The 15,050-nt window shown below is 38.7% G+C and overlaps 1 protein-coding gene across 1 annotated transcript in view; it reads right to left on the reverse strand.

The window, feature by feature from the left end:
• Positions 1-15,050, reverse strand: part of LOC105033571 (uncharacterized) — a 30,824-nt gene that overhangs the window by 4,077 nt on the left and 11,697 nt on the right. Inside the window, 4 exon segments of the mRNA XM_073251444.1 lie at positions 4,720-4,919; positions 5,028-5,268; positions 6,108-6,148; positions 6,151-6,190. Coding sequence (XP_073107545.1) covers positions 4,720-4,919; positions 5,028-5,268; positions 6,108-6,148; positions 6,151-6,190 — 522 coding nt within the window.

Here is a 15,050-nt window from a genome sequence, read left to right on the forward strand (position 1 = left end):
AATAGATGAGAAACAAGTACACAAGGAAAGAAGTACATACTTGAAAGCAAGTACATACGATGTTTAGAGATATACTAAATTTAGAGACATACTAAATATGTCTTTCCTATAAAAGGACTAATTAAATAAGCATAATTCTAACACTCCCCTCAAGCTGGAGCATATATATCAAACATGCCCAGCTTGTTGCACATAAAGTTGAAAATACCAAAAAACAAGATTTAGTCAAAATATCATCTACTTGAGAGATGATGTGGATAAAGCCAGCCAGTACTCATAGGTAGGATCTTTGGAATTTGAAGGATTGTCAGTCAAATGTCGTACTTCTCGTTGGGCATCCATAATAATTTGAACGATTGAGCCCACAAAGGGAGTTAGCCTTTGAGCTTTACTATAGTCGCTGCTAGATTCCTTGACGTAGTATCAAATCGGGAGTCAAAAGCATCAAGAGTTGTTTGTTGTCATAATTTAAGGATGCCATAGCAGCCAGAGAGGAGAACAGAAACTGCCAGACAGCAAAGAAGGATACCATTACACGATAGCTAGAGAATCACAGGTAGTGCACCGCTTCCGTGATTAGTAGATAACCAGAAAGACAGCCAAAGGACTTTTGCATGGTATAGGAAAGAAACCTATATTGATTTGTCCAATAACAAATTGCCCCTCGAGCTACACAGATGGTCCCTCAGCCAATCTTGTAAATCACAAGCAGATTTCAGCAAACAGCAATAGAAGCATTAATCAGACCCTCCAAGATGGCAAAAGATGGGGTGATGGTGTTTTAAAGGTTTTGAGAATGGATACGGCAGCTAGATTTTGAAAAGGAAGTTTGAACCTTGATGCAGCTAGGGCTTTGAAGGTTGTCGGTGAAGAGGAGGTGCTGCGACGTGGCTGCTCGGCTAGTGCTATTGCGGAAGAGCTGCTATGGCTACGAAGAGCTGCTACGGCCTATTATGGAGGGGTAGCGGAGGGCTAGGGTTGTGGAGAGGATACGGCAACCGCACTGATATCATGTCGAAAGAAAAACCTCAAAAGAAATTCAATTCATTAATGAGATCCATCTCTTTAAATAAACGAGAAACAAGTATATAAGGAAAGAAGTAATACTTGAAAAGCAAGTACATACCATGTTTAGAGATATACTAAGTTTAGAGACATACTAAATATATCCTTCCTATTTAAAGACTTATTAAATAAGCATAATTCTAATAAATCAATTTTCAGCCATGATCAGCCTAATGAAGGCCAACTAGATCGACTTGTTTGATGGTATGTTTCTTCCCTAGATATCTATGATGGGATGAAAAAGGAGACATTTAGGGGAATTTGACACTTCTACATTTAGGGGAATTTGACACTTCTACTCCTATTCCTGTCCTAACAAAAGGATAATGAGGCACTGGCACTACACCACTAGCAGTCTAGCACCAACATGCTTTGCAAAAGCCTGCCACATAGTACATTGGAATGTTTTGCTTCCTAATCTACATGAACCAGAGGAGAAACATGGAAGAATCTCAGGATTCCTATAAATAAGCAGACAGGTGTAACTACTGCTATGTCCTTAAGACATATTTGCACCTCTTCCATTATAATGGGAACAATAGTGTAGGACTTTAAGTTTCAAATGACTGCACAATCTGAAAAATTCCAAACTATCCCAAAGCAAGTAAACGCACCTACATATATAGGAGATTATCAAGATATACATGAAAACTTAGAGAACAGTTAATTAATCTGACACCTAAGTGCTGCCACTTGTACCTCTGGTCTAATACTCTCAAGCCTTCTATGTACAATATTAGACCAGAGCTACAAGTGGCAGCAATTAGGTGTGTACTTTGAGAAATCAGCTCATAAAGTTCACACAGTTAAAGGAGGAGAACTTAGGATAAATTACAAAAATATGTTTTTCTCTTCTACCTTCATTTGACCGTACCATATCTCATGTTGTAGAAGAGCTTGAGAGTATTAGACTATAGCTAATAGTGGCAGCGATTAGGTGCTCACTTGTAGTTCCACTTGGTATAGATTGTGAGATCCCGATGGAGCTTTTTCCAACTGATACCCATGGATTATCAGTTGCTCATTGAACAGGTTGCACCTTTTAACGTAAGTTTTCCAGATGATGAACATGGGGAATTGATCATTCTTTACATTAACTCCCATTCAAGTATCTACGGCAGCCTTGTCCTGGCACAGAACCTCATAAGGCTGAATTCATTGAGGACAGAATATACTCGGGTGACTGCTTCCTTTATTTTGTCAGAAAGCATGTCTGGAGTGGCTCCAAACCTTATCCACCAGTTTTGGTAGAACCATATGGGCAGAAGACTGATGCTTTGTGAATTTCACAAACCATGAATGCTTGAATCAGAGTTTTGGATATAAAAATATTTGCCCAAGCATCCCAATAATTAAAGCACACAAATCCATGGTTTCTTATGGCCATTGCCTTGAAGACATTAGGATTGAGAAAAGGATCCCAATCGCTTATGGTATAAACCTTTATTATAGAGAGTTTGGAAAAGGCATATTCATTATGACCTTTGTAAGTATGATGAATATTCACACTCGGTTTGAGTGAGAATTTGTTCATAGGAACTTCTGTTTTCTCTCCTGTTTTGCAGATATAAAAATTCCCTTCTGGTAAATATTTCAGCAAATCCTTGACAGAGGAGTCCAAGTCATGTAATTCCAAAGTGAAGAATTTTTCTTCGGCCTTGGACATATAGGGACTAGGAGGGTCTCTGATCGATGGTGTGGATGGTGAAGAAGGTGTTCTTGAGCTTTGAGATTGAGTCGGCCCAGGTGATAGGCTTCCCTGGGATGCAATCTCGTTAGAGGGCTTTTCTTTCTTTGACATTTCCCTATTGAAAATGCTGCAGTGAGTTTTTGTTCAGGGAAAACTGAAAATGTAAATTTTGAATTAAAATTCTGTTTGCAGGATTTTTTTTCCCCTTCACCTCCTTGTTAATTGGGGAGTTTAAATTTCATATGGCTGTGTTGCCCAAATGGTGACTTGGAGTTCTTTTAGAATCCTTTGAATTTTTCCCAATAGTCTGGTTTCTTGACTGCTGAGAATAGTTTAGTCTTTCTTACCGCTTTAGAATGCCATTCTGTTCCGGCTGGTGGATTCTCCTTCGGTAGGTCGTCTAAGATTTCCTGTCTTTAATAAGAGCTTTTCAAAGTTGGATACATGGTTAAGGCACCTGAACAACCTTTTTAATTGTTTTTTATCTTTAATTTCACTAGAAAATTTGTCTGCAAATTATGAAAGATGTTTAACTGCTTGCTAATGTTCTCAGATCCAGTTTACTTGGCAGTGGAGATTCTACAGCAAATCCAAGTACAGACAAATAAAGATTAGTAGTCCTAATAATATAATATATTTATGGCAGAACATGAGATTTTCTATTATCAAAGAAGTCAAGAATATCATCAGAGAGTCTCATGCTTAAAATCAATTTCGTTTTCACAGAAACAATCCAGTGGACTCTTTAGGAAGAACGCTGGCAGCTGACTTTTGGTAGAGACAAAAGAACTAATAAGACCACCCTAAATTACATGGAGCAGATTCACCAAGTCTAGGTTGGGCATTGAAGCAAGGTTTGACATATACACTTCCTAACAGCTATAACTTTGTACCCCATACACTCCCTAACAGCTATATCTTGGTACCCCATTTCACCACATTGAGCTATCTGATTTGTGTTCCCGACTCCAAATAACTGTGTTAGCAGCCATTTTTCAACCTGTTTACCAATTGAAATCACCAAATTGAACTTTATGCATTAAGAATTGATAACCTAATAGTCAGTCCACTGATTAAGAAGTAAGGTTCTATAATGTCCTTGAAATGTTGAATTTAAATGACAAATTCAGCCTGTCATATATCTTACCATCTATACAAATTATGAACCACTTATTGTATGCACTACCCAGTATTACTAAAGGAGTTCAGATAAATTGAGATTTAGGATACTCCTGCTAGAATTAAAAGAGATTTGCGGTACCTAAATGAGAATGGTAGATGTTATTATGAACAAAAGAGAAATGAAACTGCAAGTGATGAGCTGTTTGGTGCTGGGAGATGAGACAGACCTCTTGAGCAGTTTGGCAACAAGCTAGAATCGGGATTCGGAGACAAGAAACACTCTGGTGCTCCAGCACTATTCAGAAGTACAGTGTCAAGCTGGGGCTTCCACATTCTAAGGTGAAAGGCGAAGACAGGAAAACACGGGTGTTTCTTGTATAGATGGATGTTCTCATGCGGGTGCGATGGGGGAGGAAGAAGGAAAGAAAGGCAGAGAGGAGAAAAATGGCTTTTGACAACAAATCTTAGAGGAAGAAGTTAGGAGGTGGGGGAGTGGGGCATGGTTGCTGCCTCCTAAAATCGATCAATGAGATGTTTTTCATTTTTTTTACTTTTTCTTTTTACTCGAATCTGCTCGTAGCAGAAAGAGGGACGTTTAGTGAGATGGCAACTTTTTCCATTGCTTGAGGTAAGTGCACATCCTATGGCGATGAGGCTGACTAGATCCAACTCCAAATCCAGCCATGAGGAGCCAATTCACTATATAAGAATTAATGAAGAAGAAAGAGCTGATGGATCACAACTAACAACATGCTCATGCACTAAAACAGGTTAAGATATAATGGGAACTATAATTAGAAATTGGAGACAAATATTAGGACAGAAGATGATGGGCAACTTACAGTGAAAGGTTGAGCCTCTTTCCATATTTCAAGGAGATTGATGTCTTCTGAAGGGCCACAGCCAAGACGACTTAGTCCAGACATGCTGAATTCTTTAAAAGCCAAATAATTATCAGTTTTCTCAACAGGAGTTTCTAGGCATCTGATATCAGAGCTAGAGCTGGACTGTGGAAGTTCTTCTGAGGTGGTACATGCATCACCTGCAGCATAATATTACAAATTCTAGATTAAGCGACATTTAGCTCTGAACTAGAATCAAGCATTAATGGACGTATACGTAGAAACTCAAGATGAAGCAGCTTAGAAACCTCTTAGTGTCATATTGCTGTAACATCCATCATCCACTTCAAGTTCATCATTCTTCATGGTCAATGAACAAGCTGCAGACTTGCATTGTTGTTTGGAAGTAAAGAAAGGAACAGTAGCGCATCCTTTTGCACCCAACTTAGATTCAATAATGTTTCTCATTCGTTGGCGACGTAGAGCTTTCCCTTTTCGACCAATTGATGGGCTTGATCTTAAGACATCCGGAAAGTATTTATCAAGAACTATGAAGACACAAACTATTTGTTAACTAGGGAAAGCTATGTACATGGAAACATTTTTCACATGCAAGTGAGAGAGTATTCAGCATCAACATGCAATAGCCCAAAAAGTTAGATCTCAAGCAACATATATTTTATAAGCACAACAAAGTTCACATAACATCCTGTTTAACTGGCAATTAATAATATTGGACCAAGATGAAACACCAGAAAACCACAGTTAGTAAATCACAAGAATTATGAAAAAGCAACATATATTTTATAAGCACAAACAAAGTTCACATCATATCCTATTTAACTGGCAATTAATCATATCGGACTAAGATGAAACACCAGGAAACCACAATTAGTAAATCAGAAGAATTACAAAAAATATAACATTGGAATACAGATAACAATAGAAGGAACATGGGGAAAAAATACTGGGATGAAAAAATACACATAATATAGAAGTGCGAACACCCCTTGCCTTCATTATGCAGACACATTGAAAGTTAGGTAAGAAATCTAACTAAAATTCTGGTTCTAAGTTTTAACTGTGAAAAGCAAGAAGCCAGAAAATGTAAGAATCATCAAAAGATCATTGATGATAAACTTATTTCTCACAATCACAGTCCTTTGTGCATAAACTTGTTCCTAGGGCCTATAAAATGAGAAATACAATTTAGAGAATAAAGAAGAGGCAAGAATAGATAAATAAAGCTAGTAATGAAATAATTCAATCCTTGCATATTCACAGTTATAAGTGCACCAAACAAAAAATAACTTGGAAATATTAATGAACCAATCAACTTAAACAAAGTAAGCATCATGAACTGCAGCGAGCTAGTGAAGATATTTCACCATTTGGAAGGCAGCACGGAAGGCATGTACATCAAAATTTGAAGTGCATAATCTTTAGTAAGACTTCTCCATCGCTCTGCACTCTAACGTAAAAGAAAAAAAAAAGGTGAGATTGCTTTTCTTTTTTGATTATATAAGAACTTGCTGCTAATTGGAATTAGAGATGCATTCATCTGAACTGGAAAAGACAAAAAATGAAAAGCACTAAAGTAAAGAACATCCCAAAAACCAAAAAATATTTTGGCAACCGTTGTGCAGGATCCGGTACCACGCGTTGCAGCAGGAAGAAAGAATAAACAAAACAAGAAACACAATCAAATACGTGGATCAACCAAAAGGCTCACCTCCACGGGGCATGCAAGCTTCACTATGAGAAAAGAAAAAATTTTACAAAAGGAGATCACACCCTCAACCCTCATACACCAATCTCTCTCTCTCAACAAGAAACTCTCCCTCACAAAAGCTCTTTCTCTCTGAAAGATTTCCTAAACCCCTGAAACGATCACTGTCCGCTGCCTGACAGTCTACCCAAAACACCCCTGCCTCTGCTATCTGCTGGCGTCTCTCCAGGGTCTGCCTGTCGAACTCTCTCTCGGCTGTTGGTGTCTCTCAGGTCTCTGCCAAACGCTACTACCATGGTCTGCCATTCTCTATTGCCTACAGGGGTTCCTAAAGACCTCAGACGTAGCCCAAATCCGAGTCCTATCCATCACAGGACTCTTGATAGCACCCAGGAAGCCACTGAACCGTCAAATCACAACCAGCTCGTCCCTGGACCGTCAAATTGCGCTCTCCCGCACCCCAGCCCATGACAAAACTTATAAAACGCGAGAAACGCACTTGGAATCGCTTCCGGTCCACTGTGGACCGTGTGGAACCCAAGGGAAACGATCCACTAGTCCACGTAGCTCCCCATGGACTGCACCAGCCCATGGATTGCGGTACGCCACACGGTCTGGCTGCGCTAGCGTGTGGGCTACGCACGCGCGCTAGCGCACTGGGATGCGCGGGCGCCTGTGCCGCACACCCGTTGCTAGCCCATGCGCTGGGCCTGGGCCTAGCCCGCGCACCTGCGGGCCTACGACGGCTTGTGGGGCCTATCTACCGTCCGTGTGCCGTATCCGTCCACCTCCTGACCTTCTTTCGCTCGCAATTTCTTCGTCTGGACTCCGTTTGGACTATTCTTGAGTTCGTTGGACTTCGTTCGTCATCCTGGATCTCATTCTGAACTTATTATGAATCGATCTTAAGGCATTTTCCTCAACAATCTCCACCTCGACTCGATATTCGGTCTCCTCCTAACTTTGAGAGCTTTTGAATCTTCTTGTCCTCATGCCCTGGGGCAAACGTCTGCTGATCATAGATGGACAAACATAGAAGTCGAGCTAGACTGCTCAATCCTATCTCCATTGTATGCTATGCTCCTTCTGACCTGAGATCTGCTCAGGATAATCTCCTACGACAATAGAAATCTCACCTTGTGATATCGTCTCTCATCCTCCGAGTCTCGCATCTCGTGCCTAATCCACCTCCACCTGAAGCTCCACCTCGCTCCGGACTCACCCTGACTCCTGAAGCTCCACCTCGCACTGGACTCCCCATCAGGTAGTAATATCCTCTCGTCCTCTTCTTCCCCTCCAATCTCACCCTATCGCTGCACAAAACCTTCAAGATTCCTCCACCAGCTCTCCACCTATAGCCGATCAAATTCAGTCTACTCAGTGAGATAAGATTTCATCTAAAATCAGATATGTATCAGACCTCTCCCAATCTCCTCATTGCACAATCATGTGTTCTCCAGCTGACCATCCCGATATTTTTGATCGTACAGTTCGATCCATCCGACAGAAAAACAGTGCCCTCACTGCTCTCCAGGGAGTCAAGCAACTCCTCTCTGCAACATACATGATAGGTGCATGCAAAATCTAAAATTCACTACTGGAAAAAAGTAAATACCTTATCAAATATCACCAAGACATCATTCTCTGACTCATTACTGACCATTGCTGCAGTAGCCTTCATCCGATCTCTTCATTGTGAACAATCTCTAGCTAGATGCCCCAACTCGTCGCAATGATAACACCTGACCTTGCTCAAGTCTCTCATTCTGAATTTGGACCGCCCACCTCGTGATCTCCTGTCGCTTCATCTGTCTCCACCTGCTCTTTCAGAAACCATCAAAGCTGAGCTGCTGCCGTCTAAACTTAAAGTCGGATTCTCCCTCCTAAGAATCTCGTTCTGAAGAATCGCTATGATGATCTCATCTATCTTGATGGTGCTCTTCTCCACTAAAAGAGCAGTCACCAAGAATTCATACGAAGGGAGAAGTGATGCTAGCAAGACCAACGCCCTGATCTTCTCCTCAACTTTCTCCCAATGCTGAAGTCGGTAAGGATCTTCTGAAAGTGATTGAGATGCTCTTGCATGCTCTGTTCCTCAGTCATTCGCAGTTGGTAGAACTGTCTCCAGAGAAAACGAGTGTTAGTGAGGGACTTCACCATGTATAACTCCTCGGACTTCGACCACATCGCTATTGGAGAAGTCTCACCAAGCATATGGATCACCACATCATCTGCTAGGTACAAGCAGATCATACTCACCGCTTGCATCTGGAGCTGCCTCCAATCTCGCACCTCCATGGTAGTTGGCTTCTCCTCGCATAAGAGAGTATCGATTAACTCTTGCTGGATGAGCACGTCCTTCATCCTCGCTTGCCACAAAGAGAAATTGCTCTTTCCATCAAATCTGTTGATCTCCATTTTGATTGAACATGTCTTCTCCATCTTCAATCTTGATCACCACTGCTGTAACCTACGTCTTGGTACCACCTAGCTCTGATACCACTTATTGAGCAAGATCCGGTACCATACATTGCAACAGAAAGAAAGAAGAAACAAAACAAGAAACACAATCAAATACGTGGATCATCCAAAAGGCTCGTTTCCACGGGGCATGCAAGCTTCACTATGAGAAAAGAAAAAATTTTATAAAAGATCACATCCTCAATCCTCGTACACCAATTTCTCTCTCAACAAGAAGCTCTTCATCACAAAAGCTCTCTCTAAGAGATTTTCTGAACCCCTGAAATGATCATTATCCGCTGCCTAACAGTCTGTCCGAAGCACCCCATGCTTCTGCTCTCTGCTGGCGTCTCTTCAGGGTCTACCTACTGAACTCTCTCTCAACTGTTGGCGTCTCTCAAGTCTCTGCCGAACACTGCTACCACGATCTGTCGTTCTCTACTGCCCATAGGGATTTTTAAAGACCTCAGATGCAGACCAAATCCGAATCCTATCCATCACAGGACTCCTGATAGCACCCAGGAAGCCACTGAATCATCAGATCACAACCGGCTCATCCCTGGGCCATCAGATTGTGCTCTCCCACGCCCCGACCCACGATAAAACTTATAAACCACGAAAAACACACCTGAAATCACATCCAATCCACTGTGGACCGCACGAAACCCAAGAAAAATGATCGACTGGTCCACGCAACTCCCTATGGACTGCACCAGCCCGTGGACCGTGGTACCCCATGTGGTCTGGGCCGCACTCGCACGTGGGTTGGGCCGTGCGGGCACCTGGGCCGCGCGCCTGCTGCCGACCCATGCGCTGGGCTTGGGCTTGACCGACACACCTGCGGGCCCGTGCCGGCCTGTGGGCCCGTCTGTCGTCCATGTGCCGTATCCGTCCACCTCGCCTTCTTTCGCGTGCCGTTTCTCCGTTTGAACTCCGTTTGGACTGTTCTTGGACTCGTTGGACTATCGCCAGAGATGGCTTAGAACCAATAGTTCATTATCTAATGGATCTTGAAAAACGCGAAATACAACGTTTTTTGTTAAAGATCCAACCATTTCTCTAGACTATAGAGGACGATACCGCTCATCGTCTTGAACCTCATTCTGGGCTTATTATGGATCGAATCTTGAGGCATTTTCCTCAATAGCAACATCCATATAGGAACAAGATAGCTCCAATATAGCAAGGTAGAAAGTTGACCTAACTATTTAACATCTAATACTCATGGAAAAAGTACTATAAGGAAATTAAAAAAAAACAACCACATCACAAGAACACTTTCTTCTATTTGCAAAACTAGCACCAAGAATGTGCAATGCACATGAATTCTTCAAAGAAAGTAGCATTTGATGGATGTCAATGACCCTATCACCATCACGATAAAAGTAATTTGCTAAATAAATGAACATTAAGGGATATGCATGCTAATAAAGATACATTTATGTAAAAAATAATATTTTAATTCTTTTTGGAGATTTGTCAAAGTAGGAAATAGTTTTAATTGTGATATTAATTTCATATGTTGTTTCCATTCTAAACGGGATTCCATGGCAGTCCAACTGTAAAAAAATAAAAAAACGAGGGAAAGCACAATTTGATTTGTCAAGAGAACTCCTAATGTAAATAATAAAAACAGATATTGTTCAATTAATGAAGTCCTATCCTACTTTCCCAAGTTAATATTAACTAAAAATGGAAAGAAAAGAAAAGAAAGAAAGTAAGATGGACAGACACTCTTATGTCTAAGTAACTTGTGCATTAATTTTCTCTCTTCTATTCCACCAAGCATGGGATTCCCACAATCAACTGCCATTATGGAGGGAGAACACAATATTTCCTTACTATTTTAATAGGAGAAGCCTAACATGTGGGTGAGTCTCCAGCTACATAAGGGCATTTAGCATTTTAGCCACAAAAGAAAAGATCAAACATGGTCGGATTCTCCATTAAATTGGTAGAGATATTCAATAAGAGTCTTGATCAAACAAATTTTTCACCCAATTAATTACTAAGAAGAAGAAAGTTTTTTTCATCCAAAATTTAATTGTTTCATAAAACTTATCAAGGTCACATATATCTCTACCGCCAACATAACATGGTTGGCAAAAGAATGCTCCAAATTCCAGAACTAACTTGTTTAATGAAAACTTTCCTAATATTTATTAAATAAATACTCTCTATGATAGATATATTAGCAAATTTTCAACAGGTAAGGTCAAGAAAGGTGAACTACGTAACAACATCCTGTAACCATACCAATAACCACTTAACCTATACTCTTGGTCATATCAATATGAAGTCAAATTCAAATTTATTAACCCCCATAGACCAAAAACAGTTTTAAAAAAAAAAAGCACTGTACCATCCAATACCTACCAAACTATCTTAGATAGCTACTGACAAATATTCCATGTTTTTCCTCCCCCTGCCATAACCTTCAACATTAGTACGAGCTCGTTTTATTGGTCCATCTCTAAATTTTCTACCACATGACTGAACAATCACCATTTATTTCAAAGACATTATTCTCTATTAAGCTCTTAAGATCTCCCAATGCCCTCATTCTATAATCTTATCTTTCTTGTCACTCCAATACCCTTTCTATTAATTTTATAAGTAATAACCTATATTATAATGTTACATACATTCAAGTAGGGGTGTTGGGTGTACACATGTATCTAAGAGTTGGATCCATCTAACTTCTAGATCTTAGGAAATGAGGACTTGGCATAACTAATCCAATATTGGGTGCAAGTATTGAGACAAGTTGGTTTGAATGTGATCCAATGATTAGGACTCTGTTTCAACATAAAAGCCATGGTGCCTATGTTTTATAAGCAATAGAGCCTTTGCTTTATGTTGAAAGTACACATTTATGTCCATTTTAATTTCATGCACAAGCCAGGGATTTAAAGTTAATCCTTAAACTATATCAGATCGGCCATGTTTTCCAACTTTTTAAATCCCATAACAGTCCCAATTAGGATTCTCCTAGAGATTTAAATCATATAAATTTCTTATAAAACAGAGAGATCTAACATTGTTGGACTCTAAGGAGGGATCCAAGGAAACTCTTACGCAGTTGGGAATATCCATGTTTCTATGCATAATAAGAGTCCCAAGTTCTTTATCAAAATTCACAGTTATTTCTTGGTCATAACAAAACTTAAGCTTATCTAGATTAAGAACAAAAAATACCGAACAAATTATAAACAATTTCATGAAAGCATAGTACCATCTAACCCACACTAAATCTTTTCTAAAGATATCTATATTTAGAACTTTTAGTAGTCCCCACTTGTCTTTAGACAACAAAACTTAAGCTTATTTAGATTAAAAACATAGCGATAACAAACAAATCAAAAACAATTTTTTGACAGAAGCGATATTAGCATCTAATCCATATTTAATTCTTTTTAAACTTTATATCATACCTTAAATTTTTTAATAGTAACCACATGGTACTCGAATATACTCCATTAATCTAACCCAAAGTATACATGTCTATTACATTTTGCTACATATCACTTCTCACCAAAATGACTCGGACAATTGAAATCAGAGAGGGATAGCAGCAAATCTAACCCAACTCCAAATTGATCTTCCTAAGACCTAGTCCAAAGCACCCTGCTTGCATACTAAGAAGACCCTCTTGTAAAAGACCTAGAGCTAAGGCTATTAGTTTTTTCTACTTAAAATTCAATCTTGGCTGTCCATTATATTAGCCCTACCCTTCTTTCCACAAAGATTAACCCTTTGTTTGGTACAATGGATGGATTTAAGGAAGTATGGATGAAGGAAGAAGGATGGATGACAGAGAGGATGGATGAAAGGCCCATCCTCCTCTCGTGTGTTTGGTGAAACATGGAAGGATGAACGGGCATGATTTCCTCCATTTGGTATAGGAATAAAAAGGAGGGATGATATTTGTATGATAATTTTACTAAACTACCCTTTGATAAAAAAAATATTTTTATTATCAATTTATAACAATTATTTATGCTAAAGAAATAGGGCAATATATAAACTTATAAACTTTATAATTTATAATTATATAAGAAATTATATAAAATTTAATTTTGATTTAAATTAATTTAATAAATAAATTTATAAATTAATTTTATATAAATTTAATTATACAGAAATTATATAAGTAACTAATTATAATTTAATAAAAATAGTTAACTAATTTTATACCAATAGTTACTAAAAATATTGAATATAGATAAATAGAAGACAATTCTAATTATTTACTTATAATTATAAAAATTATATACTAAAATTAAAATAATTATAAATAAAATTTAATATTATAAGATAAATAGTATAGCTAAAATAACATATATATATATATATATATATATATATATATATATATATATATATATATATAACATGAATAAAAAAGTGAATAAGTATTAGGATCAAGGTTTTAAATCCTGTGGAACAGAGGTGTCCCGATATTTCTATGATATAGGACGCTTTCCCGTCCCATCCCGACAATCATCCTAATCATATATCCTAATAAATATCTTCCATCTCTCTCCCTTCTGTTTTTCTTTCTTTATTTCTCTTTTTCTTTCCTTCCTTATTTTTCTTTATTTTTATCATCCTTTTTTTCTTTTTTTCATTTTTCTTCTTCTTTCACTATCCTTCCTTTCTTTTTCTTCTCCATTCCCTACTTTCTTTCATTTTTCTTCTTCTTTCTTTTCACTTTATCATCTTTCTTTTCTATATCTTCTTCTTTCCCTGCATGGATAGATTTCGAAGTCCCAAACTCTTCCCAGTCCCATTTTCTCATAAGAATGGGATGGGATGGTCAGGATGCCCCCTATTCCATCGGAATGTAAAATCTTGATTAGGATTTTGTCAAAAAATAATGAAGGATAATTTTATCAACATGGAAACCCATCCTTCACATGCTCCATCTATCCTTCCTTGCATCCTATCAATTTGGAAAGATGCACAATGGTGGGCCAGGATGGATGGGCAATCCCTCATTTTCATCCATTCTTCCTAAAATTTTTTGAATCACATGGTAGATGGAGGCCATCTATCCTTCCATCCCCATTATCCTCCCTCTTATGGCCCCAGCCAAACACAAGGTAAGATAGTAGAGGCAAGCCAACAATGCCATGCCCGTCAATATCAAGAACAAGACAAGGACTTGGAGTGAGAGGTAGTAGAGCAAAAACAATATGAAACCTAAAAAGACTGAGGATAAAAATATATAACAAAGAAATGATGAAGCAAATTAGATGAAACTGCAATAGAGTTTAATACTACAGCTCTCTCCTTGAGGAAAACCAAACATCCATATTGTCTCTCCATACCATTGATAATGCCATCCAGGCCACCATCCTCTCTCATCATCAGCGCCAAGCCTAGACCATAACCCACCTCTACATTTACCCATCCTTTGGCTGCAAGATCTGTGACATCACCACTACTCCCTTCTATGTTTCCTACTCCTTCATGTTCCCCTCTCCCACCACAACTCCTTATCCGATCAACATCTTCTATCATCACCTCGTCTTCCACCAAGGCCTCCTCCGATCCTTCCACCTCTCGCTTCAATTCGATGACTGCCATGGCCCCAACCTCACGATTGTTTTAAAAGACCACAGACAGGAATCGGGCAGCAAGGGGGCTGCGTAGCATCTAGGCACTAGGTGAGTGCCTAGAGTTCAAAACTTGTAAGTGCTTTGTAAATAAATAAAGTTTACATATATATGTAATACAAATATGAAGAGAAACTTATAGCAATCAAGTTAATTAAAAAAAAAAATCAACTACAAACATAAGTTAATTAATAGAAATATAGCATGAACAATCAAGTATAGTCAGTTTATAAATGGAAAAATGCAGTCAATTTCAATTAAATCTTGGCATCTACTTCCCAAATTTACCTCAACAAGTCTAATACTCTTTAGAAATTGAAAATTTTAAGGACAATATTACAGTTATTATTTCTATTTTTTTCTAATATTGGGTGCTTTGGAAATAGGCTGGAGTCATGGCACTTGGCAACTATTTAGTAAGCGAGACCACCAGCAGTAGCTTCTAGCACTAGCAGCAGCTAGTGCTAGTGATATCGAAGACAACCTACAAAACAGCAACATCAAATATGGATGCCAATGGC

The sequence above is a fragment of the Elaeis guineensis genome, chromosome 2, assembly GCF_000442705.2.
Source record: "Elaeis guineensis isolate ETL-2024a chromosome 2, EG11, whole genome shotgun sequence".
NCBI lineage: Eukaryota > Viridiplantae > Streptophyta > Magnoliopsida > Arecales > Arecaceae > Elaeis > Elaeis guineensis.